The 25,000-nt window shown below is 47.1% G+C and overlaps 1 protein-coding gene across 1 annotated transcript in view; it reads left to right on the top strand.

Moving 5' to 3' along the window:
• The window catches only part of ascc3 (activating signal cointegrator 1 complex subunit 3), a 158,477-nt gene that overhangs the window by 117,765 nt on the left and 15,712 nt on the right, over nt 1-25,000 (top strand). The window contains exons 20-37 of the mRNA XM_085366077.1: nt 192-278; nt 407-583; nt 1,449-1,674; nt 2,009-2,163; nt 4,716-4,814; nt 4,882-5,050; nt 5,730-5,950; nt 8,610-8,695; nt 8,875-9,041; nt 9,226-9,371; nt 12,266-12,386; nt 12,527-12,669; nt 17,807-17,944; nt 19,381-19,501; nt 19,707-19,839; nt 21,359-21,484; nt 24,805-24,916; nt 24,994-25,000. The exon at nt 24,994-25,000 is cut by the window's right edge and continues 128 nt beyond it. Of these exons, the coding sequence (XP_085222203.1) occupies nt 192-278; nt 407-583; nt 1,449-1,674; nt 2,009-2,163; nt 4,716-4,814; nt 4,882-5,050; nt 5,730-5,950; nt 8,610-8,695; nt 8,875-9,041; nt 9,226-9,371; nt 12,266-12,386; nt 12,527-12,669; nt 17,807-17,944; nt 19,381-19,501; nt 19,707-19,839; nt 21,359-21,484; nt 24,805-24,916; nt 24,994-25,000 (2,434 nt within the window). The remainder of the gene's footprint in view (nt 1-191; nt 279-406; nt 584-1,448; nt 1,675-2,008; nt 2,164-4,715; nt 4,815-4,881; nt 5,051-5,729; nt 5,951-8,609; nt 8,696-8,874; nt 9,042-9,225; nt 9,372-12,265; nt 12,387-12,526; nt 12,670-17,806; nt 17,945-19,380; nt 19,502-19,706; nt 19,840-21,358; nt 21,485-24,804; nt 24,917-24,993) is intronic.

Raw genomic sequence — 25,000 nt, 5'->3', positions numbered from 1 at the left:
AAACACGTTCCAACTATTCAACACACGAGTGCATCACAACCGTTCATAGTGTCCTTCACACAGGCTGCAGCAGCTGGATGAAGCACAGCTGCCAGGAGCTTCTCATCAGCAGTTTACAGTTCCTGTAAGCACAGTACACGCTCTGGTTGATCCAATAATCACCAACGTTTCTCTTTCCTCCACATGTGAAGACGTTCAATGAGCATTTCAACCCTCAGGGAACAGAAGCCGACATCCTCAGCATCGTCTCCAAAGCTGAGGAGTTTGAACAACTCAAGGTGAGCTGTGGCCGTCAGAACGTATGTAGTTATCAAATAGTACAGTTTGTGTTCATCCAATAAAAAGCTCTGTCACAACTGAGCACAGCTCATATAATCCAGCTCGGTGTGTTGCTGTGTGTCGCCAGGTTCGAGAGGAGGAGATGGAGGAGCTGGAGCAGATGCTGTGTAGCTACTGTCAGCTTCCAGCTGCAGGAGGTGTGGAGAACGGCTACGGCAAGGTCAACATCCTGCTGCAGACGTACATCGGCCGAGGAGAAGTGGACAGCTTCTCGCTCATCTCGGACCTGTCCTATGTTGCACAGGTGAGGACAGCAGGGCGAGGTGCTGCAGGGCGAGGTGCTGCAGGGCGCTGGCGTTGCATTCACCCATCTGTTATACGCACACAGTCAGACCCGTGCTGTGGTGTTTGCTGCCACACTAACTCAACGATTTTAAATCACTGTTGATTTTTGGGATTTTAATGGGAACAAAAAGAGGCGGGGCCAAAGGAAGCAGGTGGAAAAATAAAAAACCTGAAGACTGATTGAAAATGAAATGATTAGAATGACATCAGAGGATGTTGGTGCTGATGACTGCACACAAGCCTCGCTCTAAAACTACAGTAGCTCATTTCCTGTTGACATGCGATGGACAGCTGAGCACTGATCATGTGACTTTGACTTGTCCCCCCTGGTCAGTGAGCAAACTGTGTAAAACACTCATGAGTGGTGCTGGGGTGGAGGTTTGACTGCACGAGTCGACGGGGCTGTGAAACTACAAAGAGCGTGCACGTGCCACTCTGCTCGAGAACAACACCTGCATACGTGTCGGTACATATGATCCCAGTGTTTATTAAAACGACCTTTTCAATTCAGAACTGAAAAGACAAAAACATTTATTATAATATTTGTTATTAAATCAGTAGTTTGACTGTTGACAGGAAGGTGCAGGCCTTCCTGTGTCCACCTGCTCTTAAACACAGGCCCACCACACTGCATGTCCTGTACCACATGGTCACATGACATTATCAGCTGACTAAATCACAGCGAGCAACACTACCATGTGACCTCTGGGTGCTGCACGTCTGCTCTTCGTCACACGTGGTGAACGATGCTGAGCGATGTGCCCACCAGCTGCTCCGTGTAGTGTGGAACCTCTGGCTGATGTTTTTCCCGCTGTCGCCCACAGAACGCCGCTCGGATCGTGAGGGCCTTGTTTGAGATCGCTTTGAGGAAGCGCTGGCCGCTTATGACCCGTCGACTGCTCACCCTGTGCAAGGTGATCGACAAGCGGCTGTGGGACTCTGCCCACCCCCTCCGGCAGTTCCCCAACCTGAGCCCCGTCGTGCTGAACCGCTTGGAGGAGAAGAAGCTGACTGTGGACAAACTGAAGGAGATGAGGAAGGATGACATTGGTGAGTGCAGCCCAGTGTTTCTGTGCTGCAGAGGCCTTTCACAGCACTGCTGTGCAACACTGGCATCACCGCACTTTGTTCGACTTTGCCTTGTTTATTGAAACCACAGTAAATCGTGCCGGTGCAGCCGTGTGTCTGTCCTGACGGGATCATACTGTTTTTGTTAACTGCAGCTTTAAAGAAGAGAAAAGTGTTTTGAGTGGAAGAAGCTCAGACTAGTGCTTAATCCAACATAAGCCGAGCTTTTATTTAAGTATTAGCTTTTGCTGATAAACAGAAAGTTCACGCACACTGGTTTTAATAAACACCTTAATGCCAGGTGTACTTTTTCCAGGTCACATGCTGCACCACGTCAACATCGGGTTAACGGTCAAACAGTGTGTCCACCAGATCCCCTCGATCTCAATGGAGGCCACCATCCAGCCAATCACACGCACCGTGCTGCGTGTTCGTCTCATCGTCACGCCTGATTTTCGCTGGAATGACCAGGTACAGACAGATTACGTATCCTTGAGTCAGGATGGTTCGCCGTGCAGCATTTTCCAGAGACGGTCAAATGTTTTACAGCTGACCTGAGTGTGAGGGGCAGATGTCAGGGTTAGACCAACCTTTGATCTGCTGTGACATATTTACAGTTCAAGCCTCCGTCCGTCCTTTCATCCATCGCCTCAGGTGACCCAAAGGAACAGAACGCTAAGCAGGACATTCCAGATTGATTGATTGATCATACTTTATTCATCCCGAGGGAAGTTACCCTCCGACCACACATGCATGACACAAACATCACATGGGGAAGACAGGTCAGAGAGGTGTAACAATGGAAAATGCACCACATGAGGAAAGACGCCCTCTCCCCACTTTCCAGTTCCTCCTGGGGGATCCCACAGTGTCCCCAGGCCAGATGACATGTCCTGGGTCACCGCCCAGTTAGTCCTACCCAGAAAACCTCCAAAGGGACGTGCCAAGGAAACATCCCCGAACCGCATGCAGGCGCTCTACTCCGAGCTCATCGCCCTGTCTGTAAGCCTGAGCCCAGCCGCCCATTACCATAGCAACCTTATTTGTAAGGGACTTTAAAACAACCACAATGGACCAACGTGCTGCACAGCAGAGTAAAGACATCAAGACAGATTCAAATGAAAAAGACAGAAAACAACAAAAATGAAATCAACAGGAGGTGACCAGCCAGAGGAGGCGCCGGTGTCACATGTTAGGAGCTGCAGCAGCAAAGGCTCCTCCCCTCTGAGCTTGTCTGCGGGCAGCGCCGCTTCTAAGACCCAGAGACTGAAAGCAGCCTGGCTGTTCTGAACAATCAGGTACTCGTCCCCACACAGCGCCTCTCACCACGGGACACTCTGGAATAACAAAGGCTCCAGCCCTCTCCCAAAGTTCCCCCTCCTCAGTTTACATCGTGGCTTCTGCTGTGAACATATCATCCACCCCTTTAATTATGCTTTTAAACACATTATGGTGTCACATACTGATGCATGCATCGGGGCAGTTTGCTCAGAGACGTGCGGACATTAAGGCCGATGGACGCTCCCTCCTACTGAGCACAGAAGAATGAGGAGTCCAGAGAGAGCTGGGCTGTCCATATGTTCGTTCTCCTCCTGTGCTCGGGCACCAAAACTACTCACAGACATTCATATTTCCACACTGGCCCAAACAAGAGCACCCCACCTACCTTGTTCTCCCAGCCAGGGAATCTCCATCTGTCCCTGAGAGCCAGCCTGTCCCACCTTAGTGGGCAGCAGGGATCATGTGAAGCTTAGTCCAAAGTTTGTCACGCACAGAAAGCTCGTTGCAGGGCTGAATACGAAGATGAATGTTTATGTCCGATTAGCAATGCATGCTGCAATCATGGGAGAGTGGTAATGGAATACCGGCTGGCTTAACCGTGATCCTGCTGCAGAGCCGCGACACATGCACCGACACATGAGCCACTTCCCTGGTGGCGGCCAGGAAACGCACCACGCTGACTCATTATGATACAGGATGACATCATTCTCCAAGCAGCGTTGGCTGTTTGTGGCAAACTGCCTGCTGGTTTGGTGAGTTAGGTTGTAACATCAGCACGGGGCATTCAAATGTTTGTCATGTCCCCAAATTCAAGTGATTCCCCCGAGTTCTGTGTACACGCTCACAGGTGGGCATGAACAGAACCCAGCTCCAGGTCACCTCGGGACTCTAGCAAGGGGGGGGCACAGTGCTTCTGCTTATTGGACTGACTCCATGATGGTGAGATGGGGCTCTGTGGGTCCTCGCCATCTGTTACAGGATCCATGTTCATCTTTGCCAAAGAAAGTTTCATGTGACTTTACAGGGACACACAGAGCGTATGATGTGTAACGATGTGTAACGACGTGTAAGACATCCTGGGTTTCCCTCTGGCACAGGTCGGGGTGTCCAGCTCCAGGCCTCGAGGGCCCGTGTGCTGCAGGTTTACACGTGTCAGCTGATTTAATGGCCTCCTCAACATGTTCTGAAGTTCTCCAGAGATCAACTAATTGTGTGATTCAGGTGTGCTGACCCAGGGGGAGGTCTAAAACCTGCAGGACCCTGGCCCTCGAGGCCTGGAGTTGCCCACCCCTGGTCTAAGTGGTAGTAGTACCAGACATTCATGGGGGGGTTAAAAACCTGAATTCTCTTTCTGTGCTGTTTCCAAAACTTCAATTCAGTGATAAATGAATGTTTATACTAATTTTCTGCTTCTTCGTTTCAAACTATGGCAGTTGTTGTTAGACTTCTACATGACACCTACACATGTTTCAAGAATGCACAGATGTGGCCAGTGATGCATGTAGACAGACGGACGTGCAGACAGATGCCATTTTTCAAACATAAAAAACAAAAACATCTTTTGCAAAAGAGAGAGAGATTAAAGGCTTTCAAACGAGCTGCACTCAGTGGCTTTTGTAGCTCTTGGGATTTGTGCAGTTTCTCTGGGCCTTGCAGGGCGAACCTGGGTTAATCAGGGAACTAAAATAAGTGTTGGTTCCCTGAAAAGACTGTAATTCAACGCTGTTCTTTGTGTGGTTCAGGTCCATGGATCAGTGGGTGAGCCCTGGTGGTTGTGGGTGGAAGATGCCATGAATGATCACATCTACCACTCTGAGTACTTCCTGCTGCAGAAGAAACAGGTCTGCTGTATGAGTCTCAGCTCAGATGAACACAAAGCACAGAGAATGACGCGTCTGTTCTCCTCAGGTGGTGTCAGGAGAGCCTCAGCACATCGTGTTCACCATTCCCATCTTTGAGCCGTTGCCCTCACAGTACTACATCAGGGCCGTCTCTGACCGATGGCTCGGTGCTGAAGCTGTCTGCATTATCAACTTCCAGGACCTGATCTTACCAGAGCGACACCCCCCACACACTGGTACACACTCAGACACACAGTGCCCCCACAGGCCTTCATGATGTTACTCTGAGCTCTGTGAAGAAGGTGGACCTGTACTTACAGCCCTTTTAGTAGAAGCTGTATTCACTGATTTTGTTCACATATTTATTGATTGATTTTTGCATTTACACCCACGGATCTGTCTGCAGCACTTTGGTGTTGTTAGGGTCGAAGCGCTGACCTTCAGATTACTGGACTCTACTTCTTGAGCCACACTGGTTATGTCAGATACAGCCTAGAAGGCTATAAGTGTAGTTTGTCCAAATAAGGACACTGACTGGTCAGCTGACCTTCCCATTATTAGACAAACCAGTCAAGGCCATAATAAGCAGAGCTGCAGAGCCGTGTGTCCACTTCAGCCACAGCTGGAGCTTTGGACAGAAAAGCTCTGAGTGCTCTGTCTCTTACTGGAACCAGAGCGCACTGATCATCACGATAAGGTTTGAAAAAGTAAACTGCCCAACATCAGCTGCTGGGGACAAGCCTGCACACTGGGGCCAGGTCACGTTACACTCTGATCAGCATCACAGTTTGGATGCAAAAGTCTCACATTGGTTTCTGTTGTTTCTAATAATCATTGTATCATGTAGCCACCTTTAAACTCTGTTGTCTTGTGACCCTTGTCCCATGATCCTTTGCATGACTTCTTCACTCTCAGAGCTACTAGACCTCCAGCCGTTGCCAGTGACTGCTCTGGGTAACCGAGAGTACGAGAGCCTTTACAAGTTCACTCACTTCAACCCCATCCAGACCCAAATCTTCCACACACTGTACCACACCGACACCAACGTGTTGCTGGGAGCGCCGACGGGCTCTGGAAAAACCATCGCAGCAGAGATGGCCATGTTCCGGGTCTTCAACAAGTATCCGTCCTCCAAGGTAGCGTCCCCGAGTCCCTCTGTAGGCATGTAAGGAACAGAGAACCCTCCGCAGTGCCGTGTACAGCATCAGCTCTTTGCTTTTACAGTCATCGTAGCATCGTTCCATCAAAGCTGTGCAGGCCCTAACACTGCATTTCATCGAGACATGATGTAAATTCAGATGACTACATAAGTATATATGAACTGTGGGTTTGGACATTGGGGATTTTAGGAATAGATCAATTAAAGGAAAAGGATGTGCTGGAAGGTGAAAACAAGCACACCGTTGCAGAACTTTGAGCTCTCTGGTTTTGTTTTCATAATTCTTGCACTTGTTTGAGAGTCAAAACTGAATTGAAGTGAACGTCTGCTCCATTATAAGCAACTGTGTGATGGTCATAGTCTGCACAGCTGGAAGTGTTAGCCTCACTATAGTGGGCTAACTGGTAAACAGTGACGCAGCGGGCTAGTCCATTTTATTGCAACAACACGCGGTCACATGCTGGCTGTACCGTAATGATCACATCGTGTGTTTAAAACGAGATTCATTCAAGAGTTTCCTCTGATTTTAGTTTCAGGCGATGACCTCATCAAGAGGAGGAACAGGGCTCAAAGTGGGAAAAGCCATTACCAGTAATCTGGTAGCTACTCTGAGGAATGTGAACATAGTTCTGGTGTCTGTAGCTTTGTTCTACACGACTCTCGTTACGTCCATAACTTTGACTTTGTGGTGGGGCGTGGTCTGCGGGGCCGTGCGGACGCACCTGCACGGCATCCGCAATCACGCCCGCCGTGTTAAAACACGGGGACTCAGGGGTTGGTGGTGGTGTGGTGTGACGTGAATCAAATAAAGTTGGCTCTGAACGTCACTCCGTGGTCCCGCCGTGCCTTATTCATGCCACATTGGTGCCGAAACCCAGGAGGCGGCATGGCGGGTACCTACCAGAGCCAGGAAAGGAAAGAGCTGGCCGAGAGGGTGGCCGAAATAGCGGCCACCCAGCGGAAGCAGGCGGCGGAGGTGCGTCGCCAACAGGAAGAGCTGCGGAAGGAGAGCGAACGCCACCTGGGGAAGATGGCAGAGCTGGCAGCGCTGCTCTGGGCCTGGGCGCCACCCCCACAAGTGTGTCCCGAGGACAGTGAAGCGGTGGAGGAGCCGTGTGGGTCACCTCGGCAGCCGGAGGTGGTGGACGAGCCACGCGGGGGTCCGAGCCTGCCGGAGGAGGAGGAGCAGCCGGGTGAAGGGCTGCTCCTGCCGGGAGCGGTGGAGGAGCCGCTCCAATCGGAGGACGAGGCGGGCGAGGGTCTACACCTGCCGGAGGCAGAGGAGTCGCTCCACCCAGAGGTGGGCGAGGGGCTGTGCCTGCTGGGGGCGGAGGCGCAGTGCAGGGAGCCGCTCCAAACGGGAGTGGCGGAGGCGGTGGCGGAGCAGCTGTGCGGGGAGCCGCTCCAAACGGGAGTGGCGGAGGCGGTGGCGGAGCAGCTGTGCGGGGAGACGGAGGTCCCTGCTCCAGGGCAGCCTGTGCAGCCGGAGTTGGAGGCAGAGGAGCGGGACAGCCCCGCTAGGCCGGGGATCGGCGGGCTGGCTAGTCCAGCCTCGCTGCCACCAGTCGATTCTGCGCGCCTGACGTCTGCCCAGCCGCCTGGGTACAGGAGCTCACGGCCATGCCTGTGGGGCCGTGTCCGCTTGCTACGCGGCCGACCTCCGGACCAACTTCGCCGTTGCCGCTGGATGCGCGGGCGGCCACCAGATGGGCCTGGTGGGGTTGGGCTGGGGCGCCGATGTTTTGGGCCGAGTCTCGCCCCAGTTCGCGGGGGGGGGGAGTAGGTTCGGCCAGATTGCTCCCCGGCCTCAATCGGGCGATGGGGGTATGTGGTGGGGCGTGGTCTGCGGGGCCGTGCGGACGCACCTGCACGGCATCCGCAATCACGCCCGCCGTGTTAAAACACGGGGACTCAGGGGTTGGTGGTGGTGTGGTGTGACGTGAATCAAATAAAGTTGGCTCTGAACGTCACTCCGTGGTCCCGCCGTGCCTTATTCATGCCACAGACTTGTATTAGCAAATTTAGAGGAAGTCGTCATGAAGAATTTTGCTCTTTAGTTCGATGGTGGTTAGTGTACCCACAGGACAACGCTAACAGAGTCAGCTGTGGCTCCTGGAGGTTCCTCAGCAACGCACCGAGCTGCACTGCTTATAAGGAATCCACTGTTACTTCAACATCAGCTCTGGGGCTTTGATGGTGTGAATGATGCCACGTCCACTTAGTCTGGTTAACTGTTTGCTTTGCAGTCCACCTGCTGTTGTCACTGACTGTGAATGAATGGATGCACAGCACACATACACAGATTTATTCTTTATAAAAGGCAATGAGTCTGTCAACGGTCTGCATGTTACTGTTATTTTTGGCCGTTTGATAAAAATGTATTTCAGCCCTGGAGAAAGAAACACTAATGATGAGTGTAAACGCTCTCTGTGGATCGCCTTACTGTGGTCGTTTCACTCATGTAGTCAACAGGATCCACACCCTTCCTTACCCTGTGACCCCTGGATCCCAGCAGCAGTCAGCACAGGTGGTTTAAACACACGGCAAAGGCAGCTGAGATGCTCCAGCAGAGCAGTCAGTGTAGGGAAACTAGCCGAGCTTGATCGAGTTATTGTTTGCCTGTGTTCTGTGTTTAGGTCGTGTATATTGCCCCTTTGAAGGCCCTGGTGAGGGAGCGCATTGAGGACTGGAAGGTCAGGATTGAAGAGAAACTTGGAAAAAAGTAAGAACAGAGAAACTCTGCATGTAAAGAGGCCTTAAACACATGAAACTAGCTAATGATGACATGGTTTTTAAACTGGTATCAATTAGGTCTTAAACATAATCGAGTTACTCCTGCAGACACACTGTAAATGCTGTTCATATGACACCAACAAACAGTTTCTTCTTGTGCTTGTGAAGCGTGGTGGAGCTGACCGGGGACGTGACTCCAGACATGAGAGCCATAGCAAAAGCTGACCTGATCGTCACCACGCCCGAAAAGTGGGATGGAGTCAGCAGGAGTTGGCAGAATCGAAGCTACGTCCAGAAAGTAGCGATTCTCATTATCGATGAGATCCACCTGCTGGGTAAGAGTCTACAGCACACCTGGGCCCGCTGGTGTGGAGCAGGTCCTACCTGTATGTTCTTCACCACGGCTCAAAAACGCTTTTGCTCCATGTAGCCCATGATGTCCTAAATATAAACATGTGAAGGCCCTGAAACAGGACTCCCTGTTAGCTGTGTTAGCGTTAGCACTGTGTCTGTTTCCAGGTGAGGACAGAGGTCCGGTCCTCGAGGTCATTGTGTCCAGGACCAACTTCATCTCGTCTCACACTTCCAAGAGTGTTCGAGTAGTTGGGCTGTCCACGGCTCTGGCCAACGCTCGAGACCTGGCTGACTGGTTGGGCATCGGACAGGTCGGCACCTGCATTACATCACACTAGGGCTGGGCGATATGGCCTAAAATCTACATCGCGGAATAATCTGAAACATGTGCGCTAACGATATATCATGATATATTCTTTTCTTCTGTATAACGCATTGTACACACTATAAGGCGCACTTAAAATCCTATCATGTTCTCAAATATCGACAGTGCGCCTTATAATCCGGTGCTCCTTATGTATGAATTCTGGTTGTGCTCACTGACCTCGAACCGATTTTATGTGCTACACGGCGCTCAAACATCTGTCAAAAATGTTTTAGTGCGACTTTGCTAAGCTATGAAGCCGCACCGCCTGATGGATTGTTGGAGCATTACTGCTGCTGTAGTCAGGAGCCTCGCGGAGGAATCTGGGTCCTAAACTCCGTCTGCTTCAGGTCCCAAAGTCAAACGAACACTGAGAGTTAAAAACTGTCTAAATTCTTTCATCTTTAATAAAATGATCAGCGTTGCTGCTTTACCAGGTGTAACTATGAAGTTTAACATCCAGGCATCCATGAAAACAGAATCTATTAAATTTAACAGAGTTAGAAGTTAGCAGGAAGTTAGCTCGCTAGTTTCCACCTAAGCATGATATAGCATGTTCTGACTGAGAGATTTCTGAAAAAATTCAAACATACAGCTCTGCTGTCACTTCCAACATAAATGAAGACAGAAAACTAAACAGCAGTGATCTCTAGCAAAACAGCTACGTTAGCCTAACATAAACACAGTGAAGCTGGAGGACGAACACTAACACTTTTACACTTATAAAAGTTAACATGAGGGTTCCTGATGGTTAGAGACAAATGCAATCGCATGGCAGGATGCTGTACACGGACCAAACTTCAGTCAGGAGAACAACTGAGATAATCCATCCACAATACCAGGTTAGTCATTAACCCTTTAAGACCTACCATAGCACCAAGTCCACCAGAGCTTATCTTTATATTCTTACATGCTGTGGAGCCATTTGTGGGAGCATTTCAAGTTGTTATACATCAATACAACCATTATAGTCCAAATTTTAATAATATGTCTGCATTAAGTGCATAGTAATTACATAAATTGCAAAAAAGTGCAATAAACTACAAAAAAATTGAAGATTGTTTTTGTTTTTTTAACATATATTTCTAGTTAGAGAAATTTAAGAGGCTTATCCCTCAAAACTGTAAGTACAAAAAAGTTGCACAAAATAGTTTCCAACCGGGGGAAATTTATTTTGAGTGTCTTCATAGTTTTATTTTTGAGATACACCAATTTTTATATTCTGCAGGCAAAACGAAAATAAATATTATAATGCAAATTTGCAAAAAAACAGTCAGAATCTTTACCGGTGGCCAAATTTATATTGTTTCTAACGTATACCGTTTATACCGCCCACCCCTACATCACACACTGCCATCCTTTATATACAGGCTTACCAGCTAAAGTCAGTCAAATATTTTGTAACGTAAAACAGTGTCTGTCTTTGTGAGCGCGCGTGTGTGTGCGTGCGTGCGCGTGTTAGCGCACGTGTGTGTGTGTGCATGTGTCTGCATGCATGTGTGTGTGTGTGTGTGCGCGTGTTAGAGCGCGTGTGTGTGTGCGTTAGCGCACGTGTGTGTGTGTGCGTGTGTGTGTTAGCGAGCGCGCATGTGCGCGCACGTGTGTGTGTGTGTGCGCGCGTGTTTGTGCGCATGTGTGTGAGCGTGCATGTGTGTGTGTGAGCGTGCCTACGTGTGTCAGTTCACGTATAGTTTTGGATGCCCGTCTGCTTGCTCTTTGTTGTTCAGGCAGAAACCATAAATATCCATTCTCTGTTTTCATGTCTGTATCATTGTATCAGTGTGACATATATGATACATAATAACAAGATTGAGCATCAGAGTGATGGAGAGGAAACATTTTACTGTAACACTGATGTCACATTCTCAGCTCTTAACATGCATACAAGGCTCGTTGTGCTCTCGTCCTGAGCCAACTGCGTCCAGGGTCGTAGGACTAAATCTGTGTTCACTAGTTAATATTTGATCATCTATCATAGATTAGAATTCAGATTCTTCTTGTTTTCACATCATAATGAAGTGTTTAGTTTTCTTATTTTTCCCACTCATGTTTTGTCTTTTAATGACTGTTTATGTCACACAGGCAGACAAAGACACACATGTGGCATTGGCTCCACCCAGGGTAATAGTTATTCATGGTAATAGTAACTCAGGGTAATAGTAACTCAGGGTAATAGTTACTCTGCTAGGGGTGGAAACTGTCCCAGTTCAAACAAAGGACAAAGTCCTCATCATGCTCAGTTTGGTGTTGAAGCTGTACCTGTGCACTGCTCGTGCCCTGCAGCTGCTGCTCAATGATGAGCTTCATCAGCAGCCTCCATGTTTGTGCGTAGTCCATCCAGTACTTTGATTTTGTGGTGTGTCATGAACATTAGAGACTAAAAGGAGCTTGCAGCAGTTTAACAAACCTTTATATCAGCCAGTCTTTGTAGTATGTGTAGATGTGAGTTACACTTTGCACCATCAGAGTCAAACACTGGAGCTTTCCTTTGCTCTGCCTTCAGAGCTGTAGAGGAGACGTGCTGTCTTTGTGTTGTCCATAAATCTGGCTGCTTGGCTGCTGTTGGGACTGAGCTGCTAATCCATTATCCAGGCTTTTAAGACATCTGCACACATGCTGCAGCCCTCAATATAATAACACTGCAAAAAATGCCACACACACTTTCAACATGCTATCACACAGTAAGTTCACTTTGGCCATAGCGCCTTATCACACAGTAAACACAGAGAGCAGCTCTGTGCCTGCATGACAGTGACAGAGTGTTCACATTGCAGACAGACGGGCCTCCTGTTGCCAGCTGCGCACATTAAATCTCTCTTCTTCTCGTCTTTGGTCTAACAGGTGGGTTTGTTTAACTTCCGTCCGTCTGTGCGCCCGGTCCCACTTGAAGTTCACATCCACGGTTTTCCAGGACAGCACTACTGCCCCCGCATGGCCAGCATGAACAAGCCCACCTTCCAAGGTGCAGCTTTGTACACACTGTTTTTGCACATTAGCACATGTGCACGTGAGATGTTGCTGGCTTTTCATGCAGCATTGTTTGGTAATACTCCTTGACCATGTGCAATATTGAAACTAACTACTGTTTTGGACTCTCCACAGCGATACGCGCTCACTCTCCAGCCAAGCCTGTGCTCATTTTTGTGTCATCACGAAGGCAAACTCGCCTGACCGCCCTGGACCTCATCGCCTACCTGGCTACAGAGGACAACCCCAAACAGTGGCTGCACCAGGATGAGAGAGAGGTTTGCTGACACACAGCAGCTCTTTCATGCACGCTGTGCTCATATGTCATAATAATATTCAAACGTTTTAAAGTCCCTCAAGGTCACCTTACATTAGTACAACAAAATAAAAACAAGAATAAGTAGTGTATATATATTACACACACACACACAGACACACACACACAGACACACACAGACACACACACACACTTCTGTTTATCCGGGGCTGGGTCGTGGGGGCAGCAGCCCAATCAGAGAAGCCCAGGCCTCCCTCTCCCGCCTCCTGCAGCTGGCCTGGGAACACCCAGGCGTTCCCAGGCCAGGCGCTGGGTGATTGTGGAAAACCACCCAGTTCTACTGCTGACTGCTGCTGAGCTTTATTTCTAAATGTTATGTGTCCTTCTGTCCTTCCATCACAACATCACTGTCACTTCTAGAGACACTGGTCCCACAGCAGGATACTCCCACAGCCGTGTTTCACTGCGGGGGCGGCGTTCACCCTCCCTTCTGATGCCAAATATATGATTAATTCATAGATTTGGATTCTTTATTAATGATGTTCACAGTGAATGTATTTAAGTTAGGCCTCCCTTCATGGACACTGAGAACATGTAATGAGCTGAGCACTGTGCCAGTCCTCACCTTTCTGTTACCTGTTTATTTATCTGGATTAACATTACTAATCTAACCTAAATTATAGATGTCGAAGTCATAGATCTGCTTTCCTGGGCCCTGCAGACTCAGTAAATATGCAGTGTCTTATACCATAGGCAGATTTCTGTGTGTATAGCCCTCCTGCCTCAGTGTGTGTGTGTTCCACTGATATATGCCGCTGCCTGCTGCTTCCCTGCACCGGCCTGTGTAACAGCTCAGCTTCCTGCTGTTTGACTGACAGGCTTCTAGTGATGGCTGCTTAACGCTCGCCGGGGGTCACCGCCACGACAAATCCCATCTCTGGCATGACAGCTCTTTCTTCCCTCTGCTGCTGCTCTCAGGGCCTGATGTTTCTCTTCCATTTGATTTCTACAGCCTGAGCGTTATTATCTCATACCCACTGTTTCACTTCAGTTAGTGTATTTGAAATTTAAAATGTAATTTGAATCACTGTTTTTATTCAACGTCATCTTTCTTTCTCCCAAAGCTGGGTTGGAATTGGTTCTTATGTGCATCGTTTCATTTTACTGCTACACAGACACTTCTCAGAATAATGACATATTATCTCATATCTCTCTCTCTCTCTCTCTCTCTCTCTCTCTCTATATATATATATATATATATATATATATATATATATATATATATATTTCGATACAAAAAAATGTTCATGCCTTTTTAATTTGTCATTTATTAAAATTATAAATATATATTTTAACTCAAAAGTACAGTTTTTAAATTTAACCCTAACCCTTGTGCGTGTTTTTTATTTTGACAGCGAATGCGCACCTGCGGACCACTTATGTGCAGCCCTGGTTATTTAGCTCGTCATATCGCAGCCACAGAAATTATTTTGTCCATGAAACCATAAAGCTGCACTTTCTTTTTGCCTTATAGTCTGATTTGTCATAACTTCTCCTGCTACTTTTACACACGCACTCACATAAGCTCAGCGATTCTCTGCGCGATCAACCTCTCACATGTTTAAGCTGCGGGAGATTTCACTTGTCATGTTTGCATAGTAAGCTAACGATTAATAAGATGATGTCAGAGGAATTGGTGCACAAATTATCATCACTCACAGATCAGTGCTGTCGCTCTCTATACACAGTTCGCACGATTGCAAAGTGAAAGCAAAAAAACAAGCGCAAATTCAAACGCGACTTCAATATGTCACATATTGACAGTGGCTCACCGATGCCAATGACATAATTACCCAGCTACATTTCTGAAAGAATGCAAAAGCATTGACATATATTTTTCCTTCCTACAATAGCCCGACGGGCAGGGCAGAGATAGATTTTGGTAGCCCGACTGAAAAAATCGCTAGCCCCGGGACGTCGGGCTAGCGATATTGCGAGCCCTGTATCTGATTGAGGAATCACTCATCTTTGGAAAAGAGAGTTTATTACAGAGAAATGTCTCTTTCCAAAATAAAAGCTATACTATCCGCTTCTTCTGGGCTATATTCTCAGCAGCATAAGGAGAATCATGTGCTAACAGCTGTCTAAATGACTCAGCTAAAGTTAGTAGCATGCTTGTTGTTTTTGTCTTTGCACTAGGATGATGTCAGCGTAAATGTGCAGTCATATTCGTTGTGTTCCCACTAGTGCTTTCAGGTTAATCTCGTTGAAATGACCTTAACGCCACAACACGGCAAATCTCCGTTAACGAGCTACCGCCGATCACCCCGTGCATGGGGCTAGACGGCCAACACGTTAACGAGCTAACTGCGCTAACACACTAGTTCCCACCCATGTAATTGAGCATTGCGTGGCACATCCAACATACTGTTTTACTTTAGTCCATGACTCGCTTACCTTCAGGGTCATACGTCACATGAAAACCAAAATAATTCCAAACGCCAGATCTGAATGAGGGTGGGGGAGGTCCATGTTGCAAGAAGAGCTTAACTTCTGTCTCGCTAGCTTGCCCTGCGCTCTTCCTTCTGACGATGCTGTCTGTGTTGAACGCTCAGTGGATCTGCGTTCGACTACTCCGCCTAGGCTGCACTGTCGACCCTAGGCGGAGTAGTCGAACGCAGATTCACTGAGCGCTCAACACAGACAGCATCGTCAGAAGGAAAGTTGATAAAATAAATTACAAATGTTGTATTGTTCGATACATATGCGTACCGAACCGAAAGCACTGTATCGAACGGTTCAATATCGATACGAATATCGTTGCACCCCTAGTATATATATATATATACACATATGTATGTATATATATATATATATATATACGTATGTATGTATATATATATATATATATATATATATATATATATATATATATATATATATATATATATGTACGTATATATATATATATACATATATATATATATATATGTACATATATATATATATATATATATATATATATATATATGTATATGTACATATATGTATATATACAGTGGGGCAAAAAAGTATTTAGTCAGCCACTGATTGTGCAAGTTCCCCCACCTAACATGATGACAGAGGTCAGTAATTTGCACCAGAGGTACACTTCAACTGTGAGAGACAGAATGTGAAAAAAAAAATCCATGAATCCACATGGTAGGATTTGTAAAGAATTTATTGGTAAATCAGGGTGGAAAATAAGTATTTGGTCACCTCAAACAAGGAAAATCTCTGGCTCTCACAGACCTGTAACGTCTTCTGTAAGAAGCTTTTCTGTCCCCCACTCGTTACCTGTATGAATGGCACCTGTTTGAACTCATCATCTGTATAAAAGACACCTGTCCACAGCCTCAAACAGTCAGACTCCAAACTCCGCCATGGCCAAGACCAAAGAGCTTTCGAAGGACACCAGGAAAAGTATTGTAGACCTGCACCAGACTGGGAAGAGTGAATCTACAATAGGCAAGCAGCTTGGTGTGAAAAAATCAACTGTGGGAGCAATCATCAGAAAATGGAAGACATACAAGACCACTGATAATCTCCCTCGATCTGGGGCTCCACGCAAGATCTCATCCCGTGGGGTCAAAATGATCATGAGAACGGTGAGCAAAGATCCCAGAACCACACGGGGGGACCTGGTGAATGACCTGCAGAGAGCTGGGACCAAAGTAACAAAGGTCACCATCAGTAACACACTACAACGGCAGGGAATCAAATCCCGCAGTGCCAGACGTGTTCCGCTGCTGAAGCCAGTGCATGTCCAGGCCCGTCTGAAGTTTGCCAGAGAGCACATGGATGATACAGCAGAGGATTGGGAGAATGTCATGTGGTCAGATGAAACCAAAGTAGAACTTTTTGGTATAAACTCAACTCGTCGTGTTTGGAGGAAGAAGAATACTGAGTTGCATCCCAAGAACACCATACCTACTGTGAAGCATGGGGGTGGAAACATCATGCTATGGGGCTGTTTTTCTGCCAAGGGGACAGGACGACTGATCCGTGTTAAGGACAGAATGAATGGGGCCATGTATCGTGAGAGTTTGAGCCAAAACCTCCTTCCATCAGTGAGAACTTTGAAGATGAAATGAGGCTGGGTCTTCCAACATGACAATGATCCAAAACACACCGCCTGGGCAACAAAGGAGTGGCTCCGTAAGAAGCATTTGAAAGTCCTGGAGTGGCCTAGCCAGTCTCCAGACCTCAACCCCATAGAAAATCTGTGGCGGGAGTTGAAAGTCCGTGTTGCTCGGCGACAGCCCCAAAACATCACTGCTCTCGAGAAGATCTGCAGGAGGAATGGGCCAAAATACCAGCTACTGTGTGTGCAAACCTGGTAAAGACCTATAGTAAACGTTTGACCTCTGTTATTGCCAACAAAGGTTATGTTACAAAGTATTGAGTTGTATTTTTGTTATTGACCAAATACTTATTTTCCACCCTGATTTACGAATAAATTCTTTACAAATCCTACCATGTGGATTCATGGATTTTTTTTTCACATTCTGTCTCTCACAGTTGAAGTGTACCTCTGGTGCAAATTACTGACCTCTGTCATCATTTTAGGTGGGGGAACTTGCACAATCGGTGGCTGACTAAATACTTTTTTGCCCCACTGTACATATGTGTGTGTGTGTGTGTATGTGTGTGTGTGTATATATATATATGTGTATATGTATATATATATATGTAGATATGTAGATATATATATGTGTATATATACACACATTCACACTCTGATGGATGCATCGGAGAGCACCATGCGGTTAGTATTTTGTCAAAAGATATTTGGCATGCAGACTAGAGGAGTCTAGGATCAAATCACCAACCTAGTTTTTTCCATATCAGTCAATATGAGATTTGTGAGTCAGGATTGGGTTGATGTCCAGTTTAAATATGTTATATGTGTACATGAGGATGGCAAAAGTCCACACGACGCGCCCAGTGTAACAGCACAATTTTGAATAAATGAACACGACAGACCACATTAGAAGCAAAGTTTATCGTAACGAAGCCCTGGGACTAGAGAGCTCGTTACTCCTCGGTGAGATTTGTTTTTCGTACTAATCACTGTCTGTGCTCTGGTTTGTTTGCAGATAGAGGACATCATTGGCACAGTTCGAGATTCCAACCTGAAGCTGACACTGGCCTTTGGGATCGGCATGCATCATGCAGGCCTCCATGAGAGAGACAGAAAGACTGTAGAGGAGCTGTTTGTCAACTGTAAGATTCAGGTATTCCCTCACCCCGCTGCTGGGCTGCTAATCTGGCACAGCTGATGCACATGTAGGCTGATGGGTTAGTGTCTCCATAAATATACAGGCTACGGTCCTAGCAGCACTGACAGCAGCCTGTTCATTCATTTGCATAACTGACACTGGAATGACCAATCGAATCTCTTAATGCAACCGGCCCCTCCCCTGCCCTTCCTGTGCGTTCATGCAGCTAATAGAACTGCAGTTTAGTGAGGAAGAAGTGGCTGATAAGGACGGACAAACAAAAGCAAAAAGTGCTTTACAGTGTTGTTCACATGGCTCTTTGGCGTTCTCATGTACGCACATGTTTCCAGCTGCACTCTCCTGCTCACACACCACACAGCTCTCTCCTAAGGCAGCTACTGAAATGAGGACGACACGGTTGGTGTGATGGATGACAGCTGTGGCTCCCCTGGCACCGCCCCCTGAACCCACTGCTCCACCCTTCCCCTGCAGCTGAGCCACAAACCACACCCTGCCACAGAGGGTGTGGTTTGCATGTGAAGGCAGACAAACTCGAACCTACTGCACCAATGTAGTGTACATAGAAATGCAGCATGTGTGGCAAAATTCAATTCAATTTTATTCATATAGCGCCAAATCACAACAACAGTCGCCTCAAGGCGCTTCATAGATACAGAGAAAAACCCAACAATCATATGACCCCCTGTGAGCAGCACGTTGGTGACAGTGGGAAGGAAAAACTCCCTTTTAACAGGAAGAAACCTCCAGCAGCACCAGGCTCAGGGAGGGGCGGGGCCATCTGCTGTGATTGGTTGGGGTGAGAGAAGGAAGACAGGATAAAGACATGCTGTGGAAGAGAGACAGAGGTTAATAACAGGTATGATTCAATGCAGAGAGGTCTATTAACACATAGTGAGTGAAGAAGAAACACCCAATGCATCATGGGAATCCCCGGCAGCCTACGTCTATTGCAGCATAACTAAGGGAGGATTCAGGGTCACCTGGTCCAGCCCTAACTATATGCTTTAGCAAAAAGGAAAGTTCGAAGCCTAATCTTGAAAGTAGAGATAGTGACATGTTTCACAGCGTTACAGTCTGTGTTCGGTAAGACCTCCTTATTCTTCATCACAGCCTGAACTATCTTAGGAAAGCCTTCCTGTCATTTCCTTTAGTGGTCTTCAGGAATAGTTTTCCAGGCTCTTTCAAGCACATTCCAAAGCTTTTCCTTTGCCTGGAATTTCTGTAATTGGGCAAAACCCCAGCTGTCTCTCTCCGTCTGCCTGTCCTCACTTCCTGTTGTTCTGTCTGCTCCACACACAGGTCTGTTAGTGCTACAGAGGATGAATGCTGCTACATTAATCCTGTGCACAGTTAGACTCTGTCACTCCTCAGCTGCTGTGTCTATATCTCACGTCCTGTTTGGTTGTAACTCATTTCTAAAATGTCACCAGGTTCTGATTGCTACCAGCACTCTGGCCTGGGGAGTGAACTTCCCCGCTCACCTGGTTGTCGTCAAGGGAACCGAGTACTACGATGGCAAATCCAGGCGCTATGTGGACTACCCCATCACAGGTACAGCTCAGTGACAGCCTGGGTGTGGTCTCTGTGGAACAGGAAGTGTGCTTCCTCCAGTCTGTGTGACGTTAAACTCCGCATTAAGAAGCTCTCTCATATAGCTGTCACTGACGCTCAGAACAAACTGCATTAACAGATCGTAAACGTTCTGCTCTAAAGGTTGTGTGTAACTGTGTGTGTGTGTGTGTGTGTGTGTGTGTAGACGTGCTGCAGATGATGGGGCGAGCAGGCCGTCCTCAGTTTGATGACCAGGGCAAAGCAGTGATCCTTGTCCACGACATAAAGAAGGATTTCTACAAGAAGTTTCTGTACGAGCCGTTTCCTGTAGAGTCCAGGTAACAGCACAATCTTCATCATCAGGATTCCTGCCATAGTCATCTGTTAGTGTCAAAGACTGGGCCCATCTGTGGATGTCTAATGTATTTAAATCTTTATGACCCGTAACTGTTCACACCAAGGTTAAAGTACTGTGATACATATCAGGCCTTATGTGAAAGCATGCTGTCAGTACAAACAGGATGCTGCTGTTTCCCCTTCGGATCAGTCTGTCCTGCAGCACTGACAGCGTCTAAGTGGGACGAGATACTTTCAGTCTTTACATGATGCTTTCTGTTCACACAACACACCTGCAGTCGTAGTTCCTCAGTGTTTTATACTGTGTGTGTGTTTTATACTGTGTGTGTGTTTTACACTGAGTTTGTGTGTGTGCGTGTGTGTGTGTGTGTTTTATACTGTGTGTGTGTTTTACACTGTGTGTGTGTGTGTTTGTGTGTTTTACAGTGATTTCTTCTCCTTTGTCAGACCCACAGGTGCTCTGAGGGCCTCGCAGCTCTCTTCAAGTCTTAGATTGATGTTTATCATAAACGTAAACATTAGAGATAACAGCAGCGGCGAGGTGCCAGGGCGTTAAATCACTCTCCGAGGACGCTAATAGCACCTACACGATAAAAGAGATCGCACATTTTGTCTCGCTGGTTTTTGTTGAGTATTTATATGATGGTGTGTTGGGTTCAGTGTAATTAATGTGAGTAATATTTCAAGAAAACAGCTCATTTTTTCAGTGTCCCTGAAATGTTTTATATCAAAGTGGACGTGCTGCAGACTGGAGCCACTACAGTTGTTGCAGTGAACAGAGGGAGCACGTTTTTTAAATGCAGTTTTTGGACAGCGGTCATACTTTGTGACATGTGTGCGTTCTGGTCAGAGTGGGAAATCTGACAGGAAGCTAGAAAGACTCTGGGAATCTTTCAGAGGAAACAGAAAAAAAGATGCTTTCACTGTCCAAATGCAGAGGTTTGTTTTACACAGACATGTTGAATGAAGTCGTTACTATCAGCTCATGTTCACTGTAATCACGCATGAATGCAACATCAGCAGTGTCGTTAATAAAGATAAACTGGTGACCTTATACACTGTCATTATAGTCTCCTCCCTGTTAGCAATAGCATTCACGTGTTAGCACAGGTAGTATGTAAACAAAGCAGACAGTTTATCTCTAACATCAGCAACAGGCTTGGTATCAGATATGATTCATGTTCTTTGTAGTGTGACTGCAGTCTTTGGACTGCACTGTCACTGTAGAGCCACCGTGATGACACTGGTGGGGCATCCATGGATCAGAGCCCAGGGTTTGTTTCCTGTTCAGTGTCGGGCTGCAGTAGTTTGTGTGCAAATCTCTGCTGCAACATGTGGTCACCGCTGTCCTGGAAACCACTGCAAGTGATGCAAAATTGTATTTACATGCTTTTAGGTGCTGGCTTTACAGCACCATCGTTACCCTCTGCCAGCATGCTGCTGTTTAGAAAGGCCTACAGTGATAAGTCAACCAGCTGATGTGTCGTGTCGTATCCTCAGCCTCCTCGGCGTGCTCTCTGATCATCTGAATGCTGAGATTGCTGCAGGAACCATCTCATCCAAGCAGGACGCCATGGACTACATCACCTGGACCTACTTCTTCAGACGGCTGATGATGAATCCCAGGTTAGCCCAGCACACACACACACCTGTGCATAGTGTAGACACAGCCTGGTTATTGCTGTGATGTGTTGTTCAGCCAAACATCTGCTATGTAGACAGAGCCCACTCCAGAACATTCCAGCCTGTTGGTAATTGCACGCCTGTCATCCCACATTTACCACTGACGGAGGCCCAGCAGTGGCACTGTAACCCTGCAGGCCTGTGAGTCCAGATGATATCTGGATTCAAACTGGGATTTTGGGTCAGTGTTCACATTTCAGAGAGGCTTTGGAGCGTCGCTGCATTCATTTGTTGTCATCTGCTGCAAACTGTGGGCACACAGCTGCGTCTGTGTGCGTCCCTCACTGCAGCCCTGCTGACTTCACTGTTTCTCACTGAAAGATGAAGGAGTGGTTTGATCATCAATGTTATAAACAGCATTACAGTTACAAAGCAGCCTGCTGGGTTTCTAAATAGTGTTCATAGTAAACTATTATAGTTTTGTTTGCCTGACAGCTCCGTGTTGGCTGTATACAGACACTGGACATCGCGCTTTTCTACTCATCTGAGCACTCAAAGCACATTCACACAAGCACTTTTTCCTAAGTGCTCCCTAACTACATTCACGGCTGCCTCGCTGTGCCATCAGCAGCTTCGTGGCGCTGAGCCTGATGGCGTGGCTTTCAAACAGGCCCCGCCTCTGAAATGTGTTTGGTCATAAGCACGCTCGGTGCTCATGTGTCTGTGCTGCTAACATGTGGAGCTGTGACAGTAACACACGCCCACACACACACACACACACAGTGTGTGACAGTAACACGCCCATAAATGAGGCCATCCAATGTCTCCACGGCTGCTTCTACTCCTTCAGCTGTGATGTCACCTCCGTGTTAGTGCGCTATGAAAGGTTTGGTATGATAATCATAATGACATCATTTGTTACATGGTTTACATGCACGACTTCCTCCACCTCAGACAGCGTTTGCATCACACAGTTCTGATGATCCGTGTTTATCTCGTTCTTAGTGCAAACAGAGAGTTTGTGAGGGAAGTGCTGCTGCCTCAGTGTTGCTGCTTTACACCAGACAAATAATAATAGTAGTAGGAGGAGGGCATGTGAATATTATCACAGTACAGCCTGATTTAAAACTGGATCCCTGTGAAACCGTAAGTGTTTAATAAAGTCAGAGGTGAGCAGAGCTGCCTTTCCACACGAGGAGTCACCCCATCACCCGTCAGAGAGGATGCAGGTGTAAGGCGCTCCACCTCAAAAGTCCGTCCACCTTTTATCTACAGTTCATCACCTGTCTGAAACAAACCGCTTTGGCTGCCCTCCTCTGCCCGTCCTCACATCCAGGACTCGGTGACTATCGTGGCATTCGCTCTCACTGACATGACGACACCACAGGAACAAAACTGTTTCCCAAAGTAAGAGACTGAACTTGAGCCCAGAGCAGGACTGTAGACTGTAGGATTCATTATTAAACTGTAGGACTGTTTTCTGCTTGTAGGCCTTTGATAATAACTGAGAAGAGTCAGTGACTCAGTTTGAGACGTGCACACATATCTGACATTGAAATCTTGTATTTTTTGTCAGTTTTCGAGGATTTTAAAACAAAAGCATCAATACGAGTTTATAAAAACTATCTTACAGTTACAATTCATCATTTCGTCTTATCAGCTTCAGAAACCATGAAACGTGGTTTGTAACTGACTATAGAGAACCAGATGGCACTAATTAGCACAACTGCCCGTCAGTAATGACCCTGTTTTCCAGTCTTACCACGATGTTGTTGATACATTCACACAGATTTTGTTGCCTCGGATCTTAAAATGTTTCCTTCAGCATGGAAAAAGCCACATGTGCTGTAGTTTCCCAGCAGTACAGGCACAAATATTGGCTTTGTGAGCTAATGGAAGTTGTCTTTGATTGTGCTTCTGCTGACGCTCAGGTGCTAACTGTTAGCATCTCTGAGCATGCTAATAACGCTGCAGCCTGAGAGTGGTTTTCCTGCAGGAGCCAGGAGAACAGCCAGCTTTGCTACTCTGTGTTTACTGGATGCTAATGCTGTTCCACCATCATCATGCCCTGCACACGCTAACATGGATGTTATTAGTGTTTACATGTTCCCAGCATTAGCCAGTTTGTTGAATCGCGACTCTGTAGAGCCCACACTACAGCGTGTGCCCTCACAGTCTAAGGCTGGTGTGTTTGCTGAGAACTGCTGATGTCTTGCAGCTCATAGATCCTGACCTCCTGTACTGAAGGCTGAGCAGCTGACTGCGTCTGTACTCGCCGTCACAGAAAGACGTGCCAGCGTGTGCTAATACCTGCTGACAGCTTTGCAGGCCGTCGTCTGTGATGTTGTAGCTGTTTACTGTCACCAGCTGACAGCGTCACACTCGGCCTGCCTTCCTGTGCTGTGATTGGTGGTTCAGCCAGCTGTGTAGAAGAGCAAGGTTACAGCATGTGAGATGATTGCAGCAGTCAGCGTGCTGATTGGCTGATCCTAATTCATTGTCATGGTGATGAGGCCAGTGCAAATGTGAGGCTTTCTTCTTTTAATATTTTTGGATGTATTCATGTTTTTAAACATTAAACATGGTGAAGTAGTTTGACAACAGTTTGAAAATTTGAAGCTTATATTTCACAGCAAGCGCTACATATCTCTGCACAGTGGGCCATAAGCTGCTCAGGCCTGTGATGGTTTCACACGTCAGCATGTTTGTGTGGAAGCAGAACCATGAAACAAGCTTCAAGGACGTCTTTCAGGTGTTGCAGTTCAGTAGCTCTGACCCAGAGTCACAGAGGGTCTGCAGACAGGAGAGAACCTTCACCTTCAGAGGAGACGTTGTGCTTTAGTGCTTAAACCAACGTGTTTCTAAATGTGCAGCTTTTATTTTGAAGGCAGACGTTCTCCATGTTGTGCTCTTGACAGTTGAACTGCTGAGTAGCTGGCGGCTCTTTGCTTCCTGTGTTAACGTCTGCTCCTACACCAGCAGTGATGTGGAGGTTTGGCCTGTTTTGCATGTACGCTCCTCCACCTGTGCTGCAGGTGGAGGAGCGTACATGATGTCACACCAATGGGAGACCACAGCAGTGTTCAGTGCATGTCCTACACATCAGCACCAAATACATTCATTATGCAAGTTAGTCTGGTTGGTATCAAATGAACATCGGTGATAACATGTGGAGCTGTTAACACAGATATCAATGATCATGCATCATTTATTGATTATAAAACAGCTGTTTCACCTCAGAGATGAGCTGAGGAGGGAATGACCCCTCAGTCCTGCTCTGAGCCCCGTGTGATTGTTTCCACTGTGTGCTCTCTGTTGTTCAGTTATTACAGCCTAGAGGACATCAGCCACGAGTCTATTAACAGGTATCTGTCCAACCTGGTGGAGAGAAGCCTGCGTGACCTCGAGGGCTCCTACTGCATTGAAATTAAAGAGGTGTGTGATGTTTTCAAGCATGTTCTCTGCATGGTGTCACAGATGTGTTCAAAGGTTTCCTTGCATCGCCTCCTCAGGACGATC

Source organism: Diplotaxodon limnothrissa, linkage group LG11, assembly GCF_057381915.1.
Source record: "Diplotaxodon limnothrissa isolate DT_005_m linkage group LG11, D_limnothrissa_male_GT1.1, whole genome shotgun sequence".
Lineage (NCBI taxonomy): Eukaryota > Metazoa > Chordata > Actinopteri > Cichliformes > Cichlidae > Diplotaxodon > Diplotaxodon limnothrissa.
Note: the sequence above shows the minus strand (reverse complement) of the source record. Positions and strands in the feature narration are given on the sequence as shown.